This window comes from Zonotrichia leucophrys, chromosome 8 (assembly GCF_028769735.1).
Source record: "Zonotrichia leucophrys gambelii isolate GWCS_2022_RI chromosome 8, RI_Zleu_2.0, whole genome shotgun sequence".
Taxonomy (NCBI): Eukaryota; Metazoa; Chordata; class Aves; order Passeriformes; family Passerellidae; genus Zonotrichia; species Zonotrichia leucophrys.
In genome coordinates, this window is record NC_088178.1 from 8618147 (window position 1) to 8629473 (window position 11327).

The following is an 11327-nucleotide window of genomic DNA, read 5'->3' on the forward strand; positions in this document are numbered from 1 at the left end:
TTGGCCTTGTCTGTTCCTACTTTCTTCTCTATGCACTTGCTTGGAAATGAGTCTGGGCTGAGTGTCCTGAGTGCCTGAGCAGAAAGAGCAAGTAATGGAGTCTCCTTTGAACAGCTTGAGGCAGTCTCTAGCCAGAACCAGTTTTTCTGGGAGATTTGCCTGCAAAGGCAAGATGTTGGGGAGCAAGTGATTGGGATTTCTAGGGGAAGGTGTAGACAAATTCCTGCTCCAGCTCCTGGACAGGCCAGTCTGTGCCACCCCCAGCCCATCTGCCCTTCACAAACAAGGAGAAAGTGGCTTGTGGAAATCAGTGGCAGCCTGGCTGTGGCAGCCATGTGCTAATGCACTCCTTGATTCAGAAGAGAGAAAAAAGCAAGTACCAGTGTACAAATCCCACACCTTAGGGGAGCAGACTTCCACTTATTTAGGAAAATAGGAGTCCAGAAAAGCTTATAGGTCTTGAAGCACAGAATCCTGCAAGCACAAGATTATTCAGTTCTCATCTTCAGGAGGAAAAACACATCTACCTAGACCAACTTATCTCATCAGAGACTGCACAGAGGTCTCTGAAGCAGAAAAAAAACCCAATGTAAGGGGATTGAGGCAAAAACAGGCTCCAAGGTGAGCTATCCATGGCATTGATGTGGCATGTATGGATGTTAGAAATGCTGAAGCTCAGAGTGGCACTTACAAGGGACATTAAGGGTCAGAAGAAGGGATTCTGTTGCTACACGAGGATTAAAACAATCAATAAGAAAATGTGGCATGTCACTAAAGCAGGTAGGTGGGGCAGCAGCCCCACATGAAGCTTGAGTATTTGATTTGTTCTTTGCCTCCAAGTTCATCAACAAGATGCTGCCTTCATGTCTGCAATGCCCCTCATCCTGCCCTGTGGTTACAGCCACACAGGGCAGGATGTGTGTGTACATCCAGAGCAAGTGATGGGGGTGAATGAATTCTACTTCCAACAGCTGTTCCAGCAAGGGCCTTTTAATCCCTTTTGCTCCAGTTTGCTCTGTAAGAGGAAGAGTATTGCTGTTATATGCACTAAAGTGCATTAAAGTATTTTTATCAACCTTTTTTCCACCTAGTGGTTGGCTGGGTTTTGACTAAATAAGCAGAATTTGTCTATTCCTGAATGCTTTCATTTCTTTTCTATCTTATTCATTCATGTAACTCTTGCAAAAGCTTTGGAAACCATACAGAGCACCATACATGCTATGATTTCACAGACAGATGAGTTTAGACATGAAAGACAGAAGACACCCTTAGAGTGGCTTTTTTATTAAACCAGACTAAAATGGATGCAAGGCAAACTTTGTCCACATTCCTGGATTTTCTTCATAGTTGTAGTCACACTTGTTCTCAGGAAGACCCTTATGAGTATCAATATTTAAGTATATAGGAAATCATACCAGGTACTTGCATTTTAATATTCTTAAAATAGTTTAAAAAAAAGAAAAAACAACTTTTCAATCAATTTGTATACTTCTCGGTTTTAAGTAGTTTTACAGATCCCTTAAAAGGTTTTAATGTTTGCTCTTTTATATTGTTCCTCAAGGTCAGTCCTTTAGAGGCTCCTTACCTGTGAAGGGAGAATGAGTGCTGTTAAGGTGTACAAGTCCTTCCTCCAGCTTTTTCAACGTGTATGCCAATATTGCATCCCTGTGCTGCACTGCTCATCCTCATCCCACAAAGGCCTTTCCCTTCCATCCCCCTGCAGCTCAGACTCAACACTCAATTCCCAAAGCTGAGTGGAGCAGCCTGGAGAACACGAGGCCACCCTAATTCCCCTGCTAATAAGAGATAAAGAACACATACATACCTTTCCTATGGCCTTTCCTCAAGTCCGTACTTGCTTTTCTCTTTCAACACACCTTGGATATGCCAGCTGTCCTCTCTCACACTGTACTTGAAATAAAGTTGTGCCAGATTCTGCTCCAAAATGGTTCTGTTTGCAGTAAAATCCAACATAATCCCCATGGTAAAAGTAAACTTGGTCTGCATAGAATGCTTGCAGCAGCACATTATTTTTCTCCATTTCAGTTTTTGACAAAGTACATGGTTCTAAAAAAGAGAGACTTGATCACTGCTAATAAAATGATTCTTTTTCACTGCTAATAAATTGATTCTCTTTGGAACAGACTATTTTGACCAGGCTACACTAAAACTGCTAACTAGCTACACTAAAACTGCTAACTATTTCCTATTGTCTTATTATACTGCAGGCACATCATAGTTAAGGAAATAAAAAAAACTCCACCAGATGAGCTTAACTTGCTTCTTTGTAAACTTTCATATGTCATTTGAAGACACTGAAATTGAGACTTAAAAGTTCTAGCTGACAAGACTCATAAATTATAAGGATCTGATTTTAGAGACAGTTGGGGTTTTCAGCCTGGCAAAAAGAAGGATGTGGGAACACCTCATTGCACCTTTCCAGAGCCTAAAAGGGTTTATAAGAAAGAAGAAGACAGAGTTTTTAGTAGGGCCTGGAGCAATAGGACAAGGGGTTGTGGTTTTAAACTATGAGAGGGTAGATTCAGCCTAGTCATAAGGAAGTCATTACCACCAATGAGAAGGGGAAAACACTGGAACAATTTTCCCTTTTTTCCCTTCTCCCAGAAAGGCAGTGGTTGCCCATTTCCTGGGCAAGGCCAAGGTCAGGCTGGGGAGGGCTCTGAGCAGCCCTGCTCACTGCAGGGGATTGGACCAGATGGCCCTTCCAGGTCACTCCCAGGCTGTTCCTCGAGGCTTTGAATTCTATATAGAAATAAGTGCTTCTTTATCTTGTTCATCACACCTACCTATACAAACTGGCGGTGAGGTCCATTGTCCTTCAGAACAGTAGATTCTCTCAGAGCCTTGCAAAAAATGATACTCAGAGCAAATATACTGAACTGAAGAGCCACTGTCATACTGGGGCAGTGCTGGGACAGTCAGAGCTCCATTTGCAATAGAGGGTGGAGAGCCACATTTTTCTGTAGCAGCTGCAACAACAATAAAAACATTTAAGAATAAGAAACTAAAAAATTGACTGCTTTATCATAAATTAAATGAACATGAAGGTTTTCTTTTTACAGCTCTCTTTCTACAGAGCTTTCAGTTTCCTGGGCTCAGAGCAGAGCTTCCCCCTCCCTTCTACAGCCTTGCACAGCAAAGGGAGGTGTATCACTTTTCCAAGCTTGGCTATATTCAACAATAGAGTTATCTTCTGCATCTGTATTGTTGAAGCCTAAATACTGATTGTTGAAGCTTAAACACTGATTATTTACAGCAGGCTCCAGGCCCACACTAAAAGTAAAGCAAATAATTTCTAAATAGGTCTAAGATGGAGTAATTAAAAATGCAATAAAAAAATTATTGCTTTACCTTGAATAGCACATTTTGGATAATTCAGTCTGCCTTGGTCACACTGTGTCCTCCCAGGAGATGGAATGGCAGTCTGGAGAAAACTAAATCCCTGTTTACATTCAAACTCTATGAGATCTCCATGGAGGAAAACTAATTCTTCCCGTCTCCATTTCAGTGTTAAGTTGTTGCTGTCCATATCAGTTACATTCAGAGTACATGGTTCTAGGAAATAAAAATGTATTTTAATAAGGAGCCACCTTAACTGGTTTCTTAGCTCCCTTTTGTAGGAGTGAAGAAAGAGAACCCCATGTCAGTCAATAATTCTAAAATGCTTCTGAATTTTGCAAGACAAAGAACTACAGATGCATTAAAAAAGTACAAATGGAAAGAAATTGTCTGAAGTGACAGCAAAAACCAAATACATGCAAAAGGAATGGCTGCTTTCTGCAAAATTCTTAAAACCCAGTGCCAGGATCACATCAGGGAGTGTAGCTTTCCATTAGATGATTAACCTCATTAACTACTGAAACCACTGTTCACCATCAATAAAGCCTACAAAAATAGATTTCTACAAGTTCTATGAGAATCACTGGATGATAAAGGCCCTTACTGATGTTTTGCTGAGGGAAAGGCAAGGAGAACTCAGTTATTGCCAGTCTGGTGACAGTGGGGTAACACCAAATTCACATGGAATTTTCCTGAAGCTCAGTGTAACACCAAATTCCCCTGGAATTTTCCTGAAGTTAACATCAGCATGGTGTTTGTTTGTTTAGGTGAGTGTATAAAAGAAATCTCAGAGAACACACAAAGGATGATGGATTATTGAGATGTTAATGAGATAAACAACGCTCACAGGAAGTGAGATTTCATTATTTCACAGGATTGGTAAATTTGAGTACTCAGATACAAAAATGCTGACCTGGACCTTTCAGTCTAGATGAGGTAACTTCTGTTCATTTAGAAATATGCAATTAAAACTGAACTGATTGTGTATTTTTATTTTCACAGTAGATTACAAACTGAAAGGTGGGCCAATTTAACACAGGATGTTAGTAAAATTCAATTATTTTATTAGAGGAAGGAAGGAAAGATAAACAAACAACTCTTGTTTGTATTCCTGCTAGCACTGGTAATTTTCTACTGGGAGTTCTATACATTGTTTTGAGCAGCATACATAAAAGCAGCACAGAAAAATTTGGAAGTCCATACCAGCATGAAACAACAGATATAGACATGTAATTAAAAAAAAAAGCCTGAAAGTTTAAAAACAAAAGTCCAATGAGCCATTGCTAATTCTTTGTTAATTGTATCTAAAAGCCATTTTGGGAATGGCTACACCATTCCTTCTAATCATCTACTGAAAGACAGGAAGAAATTATCTGAATGGACAATATGGAGGAAAGAAATTGGAGAATCCTCCCAGGAAACAGGAATAGCTAGATACTAGAATAGCTCACTCAGGAAACAGAGGAATCTATTTAATTGGCTGGTTTTAAGAACAGGCCAGAGGATACCCAGCTAGAGAGGCCTGCTAAAAATTTAATTGTGGTTCATCCTCCTAATTCTGGAATCTTTATTAACTCCAACGAAAGAGAAAAGATGGTGATGAAAAGATTATTTAGAGGTTCCTGCCGATTTTCCCTTTTTATATTACATATGTAATTTGTTATTTTCTTTCCAAGACTCACCTAAGCAGGTTGGTTGCTCTGTCCAGTTTCCTTGGTGACAATAAACAGTACTGGGCCCATCCAAAATGTGGTAATACTGACAAACATATTCTACCCAGGAACCATTTTTGTAACTTGCCAGTACTGGGCCCAGGACAGCACCATTTTTAACCACAGGTGGAGAGGCACAGTCTTGCTGCATTTCTGATATGGGACAGAGAGAGAGGCAATTAAATCTAGATTAGATTACAACATTGCTAACACTGGTGAAAGTATTAGACCAATACTAGGCTGAGCAAGAAAATTTGCAAACAAAGAATCCAAACCAATACAATTCCTTTTCCAGGTTTCAGTTTTGGAAACTCTACCCTTGCCTTTCTGAATTTTAGACATGCATTTTATTTCCCTCCACACTTTACATCTATGCCTACTTTTGACTCTTGCTAGTTTACACTCAATACAGATTAATTATTTTTATGTGATGTAGACCATCTTATTTGTTACTTTATATGTTTCATCTATGTGTGGTTCAAAAAAACCCTCATTGTAAGTATTAACCAAAGGAACAACAAAATACTTATGAAGCTGCATGTCCAAATAATACTAAAGGGTATAAAATGACTGAAAGTAAAGGCTCTGTATGAAATAAAATTACAAATACAGAGCAGGCTTATTGGTGTAATTTAGAAAAAAGCAACAATAGCCTTTTATTTATTGGCTACATTGACATCTGTAGCCCAAGCATTTTCAACAATAAGGAACTGTCCTATAGCAAAAGAATAAAAGTAGTCATAAAATGCCTATAATTGGATTGGAGAGTCCCTTTTAAATAGAAGAACAATGTTCACCTACTCATATCTTCATTGTGATGTGATTGGTTTGCCCTTGTTTCTGCATGTGCCTCGAGTGGTGGTGGTGCTGTCCCAGATTCCTGGTTATCCACAGCTCCTGTAACCACAGCAGAGACTCAGAACCAGTTTGCACAGAAATAGCTCAAACAAACAAACATTCTGCACTCCAAAATGTAATAATCCCAGTTTTCCAGGGAAGGTGTTACAGGTGGCAGATGAATTCACCTAGCTCATCCTTTTTTATCTGGGGACCACAGATTGCCTGTAAAATATGCAGCACTTTGCGTCTCAAGACTTTTAAGAGAGGAAGGATAACAGTTTTGCAGACAGAGAAACTGAAACTCTCTAGAAAATTAAGGCATGGGTTGAAGAATCATTTCAGTTCAGTTGTCAGCCTGCACAGAAGTAACTCACCAATACAGATAGAGGGTGATGTCCATTTTCCTCCTTCACACTGGATTTCCTCAGATCCTTTCCTTCCCAAGGTGCACTGTACATTAACCTTGTCTCCATTATGATATGTTCTGGCTGTGCTGAAATGGCCACGAGGGAGTGGTGGTGGAGGACATTTATTTTTTATATCTGAAAACAAAAGATTGCATATTGTTTTCTGTCTTACCAAAACCATGTACACAATTAAGCTCACCATACACAAAGCAAGCCTATCACTCAAAAGGCTTTTTTTGGCTAAGCCAGAGTAATTTCTTAATCAAATTTTCTTAATTTTCTTCATACAATGGGAGACCCAAACAAACAAGTGATTTTGCATTCCACAAATATAAAATAAAAGTACTATGCCATTGTACTGCTATAAACAAATTTGTAATTTCTCCACAGGGACTTAATAAAATGTCCTTTGTAGGACTCCAGGAAATAGAGATCTCCCATACCCTCCATTCATATACTATTTAAAGCAGATTATGTATTAATTCTAATGCTACAGAAGAAGCAATAAGCATAGCCCATTTCCTATCTCCAAATTAAGTTTGTGATTACTGTATCCTCAAAAGTAGATTTAGGCCTTGTTTTCGTCCTCCTGAGCATCTCCAACTTCTCTGCACTCACTCAAGGAAAGTTCCTGCTGTGTCATGAGAATAAACACCAGGCTGGAGTCTAAGCTGTAGTAAAGGTTGTTTTGTGCTGCTTCCTGCTCTGCTCTCTATCTCAACAGCTTCACCTTCCATTCTTTTGGAACTTTCTTTACTGAGACTCTCCATTATTCCCCCGTGACTGGGGAAGTGATAGCAACTGCTAAAGGTGTGTTTCTGTCCTCAGGACAACCTTTTATTTTATCTGTTCAGAACAAGTAAAGTTTGGGGAGGCTGTACAACTCTTAAAAGTACCACAAGCTAAGGAGAACCTTGCTACAAATTTTATTTTTAATGCCTCTCAAGAGGTACATCCTCATCCCACAAGGCAGGATTAAGCAGGCCTGGTTAACCCTTCATGTATTCTGAACAGTTTATTGAGCTTCAGGTTCTAAAAAATTTCCTATAACTGTTGATTCCTGCTTCTGTGGGATACAACTCAGACAGACAACAGTAAGAGACAGTATCTGTCCTGCTGCTAGAGTTCACTGAAATGTAGTTCCAATTACCATTGCCTCCCTTCCTGCTGTCCTGGCTCCCTGCTCGTTGACTAACACTTGATTTACATTTAGGCTACAAATTGTATTTTTATTTTGTATTCATAAAGCATTTCTCGAAAGGTGTGAGCTTTTCTCTAAGAATTTGACACAGTAAAACTATAAAAGCAAGGTACCTTCACACACTGGAGGGTCTGGATACCACCCAAAATTATAGCACTGAATTAAATCAAATCCAGTGACAGAATATTGTTTGTCACAGAAAAAGTGAACTACATCTCCTTCTTCATAGCTTTTCTTCACAGGATAGAAACCTCCATGAGCTACTTCGCTCAAAGCGGAGCAAGTTATCCCTGGGAAGAAAACACAGCAGTGAAACCCCGGCAGGCTCCCTCCAGCGGGTGATTTGTGTGTCAGTGGAGGAGTTTGCAGGGCTGCGGACGTACTGGTGCAGCGTGGGGGCAGATCCCATCCGTGGGGCAGGCACAGGGCCGCCGCGGCGGCGCTCCCGGTGGCGGAGCGGAATCCCGGCTGGCAGCGGTACCGCAGCGTCCCGTTCTGCCGCACCTCCCGCGCCGTGCCTGCATAGCTGCCGTGCTCCAGCCGCGGCACCTGGCACCGCCCTCGGGGAGACAGAGCACAGGCATGAGCACGGCATGCTCTTCTTGCGGGAGTGTTCCAAAGCTTCCCTTAGATACACCTTAAAAGTGGCCAGAGCCCAGGCAAAATAATGAATAACTACAAATGCAGCTGTTGGCACGAGTGTTCTGTTGGCCCATCACAGCTGGCTTGGACTCTCTGTCTGAGAAACAAACTTTTGTTATCATTCCATTCCTGTTCTACTCTTAGCTAGCCTTCTGATGAAATCCTTTCTTCTATTCTTTTAGTATAGTTTTAATATAATATATATCATAAAATAAGAAATCAAGCCTTCTGAAACAGTCAACATCCTCGTCTCTTTCCCTCATCTTGAGACCCTGCGAACACCACCACAATCTATCATTTTACATGTAATCTTTACAAAATCAGCAGCATGTGAAACCTGACAAGCTTTTTCCCAGAGGTACAGCTGAGAACCTGCTTTAGGAGCACTCAAATGACAGCCCATCATAGGCAGTTTGGCCCTACAGCAAAGACAGTGGAATTCCAGACTTCTGCAAGAGATTAGAAAGGAGAGAAGTGCACAACACTACCAAGTGTTTTAGTACAGCTTGGCTGGGAGGACCATCCTTGTGGCTGACACTGCACTGTATCTTCAGCAGCACCACTCAGGGTGAGGTAGCCTGGATTACATTTGTATTGCAGTTTCTCATGGATTTTGAAGTCCATTTCTGTGCTGTAAAAAGAGCCATTTTCCAAAAGAGGCTTGGTGCATTTTCCTGAAGGAAAGAAGACAGCTTGGTTAGAAAGAAAGAATGGAATATATTTTTTTCCTGCAAGCAAAAGAAGGGGTTTGTAGCAGTACTGATCTAATCTGAGTGTCTCAATTTATTGAAGAAACTCTGCTCCAGTCTTCAAACTATGCATCAAACCACCACGTGGTAACCACATGGAATACAGCCAAAGGATCTAGAGCTAGGGAGACTCAAGAAGTTATACGTCTAAGGGAAAACTAATAGTTTTCCCAGACTAAGAAAACTGAAAAACTTTATGTTCTTATATAAAAATATAAATGGGTAAGTTCCCTTAAAATATGTATTGTTGTAGAAATATTCCATATATAAACCTAGGTAGTCTTGACATAAATAATTCATTTCACCTTGGACATTTTATCCCTTCTGCTCTGCAGCTTCTTTTCCTCCATGCCCCAGGAAAACCAGCCAGGAAATGCCCCTGCTGGAAGCAATGATGAATAAAGCTAACTCACTGTAGCATCGAGGCACTGGAGACCATCCTTTTGCTGTACAAGTTATTCTTCCATCTTGAGTCCCACTTTCAGTTGTGTAACCAACCACACAAGAATAGGAGAGCTTTTTCCCTTTATGCATAGGGAAATAGTAACTTTTGAAACTGTAATAGTACTGGGGAAGGTTTCCATTTTCTATCTGTGGCAAATCACAAGGTGTATCTGTAAAAAGATCAATATATTTCCCACTAAAAAATTCCATCCCAGATATGAATGGTTTTGCATTAATTTATCTAATATGAACTTGACTGATTCAGGCTTTCAAACAAGAACAAAATTCTGAATACTTACAAACATGAAGGGCCTTTTGAGACCTGCTGAAACGAAGACATACTACAATTTTATCAGCTTTTGCTCTTGGGGTTTCACAAGAATATCAGCTGTAGAATAAAGCCTCCTAATGTGAACTGTGGCAAACTGATGCAGGACACCTTAATTTTACCCTATTTTGCCCAGAAGCACGAGAACCCTTTGCTGCACAAACTTGCCAATGCCTACTGTAAAATTCAGTGACAAGCGTCAGGATTAGCAGTGCCTCAACTCCCTAATTCAGAAAATGCTACCAGAAAAGTAGGATAAGCTGCTAGGAGACAATATAGGAGTTAGGCTTGCTTAAGAAAGGGAATTTAAGAACAGTCAACAGAAAAGAAACAAGAAATGGAGATAAAAGAAATAACAAGCAGAACGGCAATAAAAAAAAACAACAAAATAACAATCCCCAGTAAAAGGGGAAAACATTTTTAACGAGTTGTGCTGAATATGACATTAGGTTACTTAAAGAAACCTCAAAATAACAAAACCAAAACAAAGAAAAAATCCAAAAACAACAACCAAAAGAAGAAATCAGTGCTGAAAAGAGGGATAGAAAAATGCAGGACCACCCCACATTAATTTCTGCAGGTTCCATTTAACCTCCACTATTTTGTAACAAAGTGAAAAATACTTCAATCCCCAAGACACTTCAAGACATGAAATGTTTTAATAGTACAAAATTTCAAATAGTACATATTGTAATAGTAAAACATTGCTAAAGAAATTTCTTCTGAACTAAAGGCTGAACATTTCAATATGACAGCTTTGAGGCTTAGACAGGAATCAGCCATGTCACAACAGAATTGTATTTAAATTCTAAAAACAGTTTACTCAGTAAAGAGATGAAAGACATTGCACTTAAATTACCAAGACTGCATATTCTAGATTCAAAGTACAATAGAATTCAATGTATTTACCTTCTGCAAAGAGTCTCCTTGAGCACACCGTAACTAGGAAGATAAAATAGCTTTTAAATCTCATCTTCTTTACTGTCTCCATTTACAGTTTCTACCATCTGTGAAAACTCCCTAAGTATTACTTTTGTAAATAATTAACTGAATTTTCAAAGGTATTCAACAAATGCCTTAATGTCTATGGTATTTTGTAACAAGTTAATTCACTGGAAAACCTATTTTCATTTGTATTAGTTCTCCAAATAACTTGATACCAGTTGGCAGGATTCTACTTCCATTTGACACACTTTGCCACCTGTAATTTATCATTTTACAGTGAAATCAGGCAAAGGGCTTATGGAACAATTTAAGCTTGCTGATTACTGTTCCCCTCACAACCTCCAGAGTCCCAAGTTTAAAGGGCATTCTGTTATCAGATTATTTACCTTGGCTGAAATCAGAGGAAATAGACAATTCCCCCATCCTCCAGCCTAGCCTGAGTAAACCAGGCAGTTGCATTCTATAGATATTTATAATTTTGGAGTTTCTCACATGAACAACATAGCCACTATTATTATCTTAGTTATGTTGAATACAGCAAGCGTCTTCCAAGTATTTTTTTAAACAAAACATAAAAATGAATCTAATTTAGTCACCTCACTGACTAATAGCAATCAGTTGATTTAACATCATTAGAGCTATAAGGCTCAAATTTGGGAATAGGAGGGTATAATTTTACATTTTGCATTATCTTGGCCT

At 39.5% G+C, this 11327-nt stretch overlaps 1 protein-coding gene across 1 annotated transcript; it reads right to left on the minus strand.

The window, feature by feature from the left end:
* Nucleotides 1-1843: 1843 nt before the first annotated feature.
* On the minus strand, nucleotides 1844-10674 carry LOC135451190 (coagulation factor XIII B chain-like). The gene is made up of 11 exons (XM_064720139.1): nucleotides 10593-10674; nucleotides 9325-9525; nucleotides 8651-8836; nucleotides 7904-8080; nucleotides 7634-7810; nucleotides 6287-6454; nucleotides 5874-5969; nucleotides 5043-5225; nucleotides 3373-3576; nucleotides 2808-2990; nucleotides 1844-2067 (listed from the first exon to the last, which is right to left on the minus strand). The coding sequence occupies exons 1-11, from the start codon at nucleotides 10672-10674 to the stop codon at nucleotides 1844-1846; spliced, it is 1881 nt and encodes a 626-aa protein (XP_064576209.1).
* Nucleotides 10675-11327: the final 653 nt, after the last annotated feature.

Excerpts from the sequence above, each read along its gene's own strand:
- LOC135451190 (XM_064720139.1), bottom strand. The coding sequence starts at position 10,674 with ATGGAGACAGTAAAGAAGATGAGATTTAAAAGCTATTTTATCTTCCTA. Across the intron at positions 7,811-7,903 it reads TCTGCCCCCACGCTGCACCA|GGATAACTTGCTCCGCTTTG; the intron begins GTACGTCCGCAG and ends TTTTCTTCCCAG. Across the intron at positions 5,970-6,286 it reads ATCACCCTCTATCTGTATTG|GAGCTGTGGATAACCAGGAA; the intron begins GTGAGTTACTTC and ends CTGTGGTTACAG.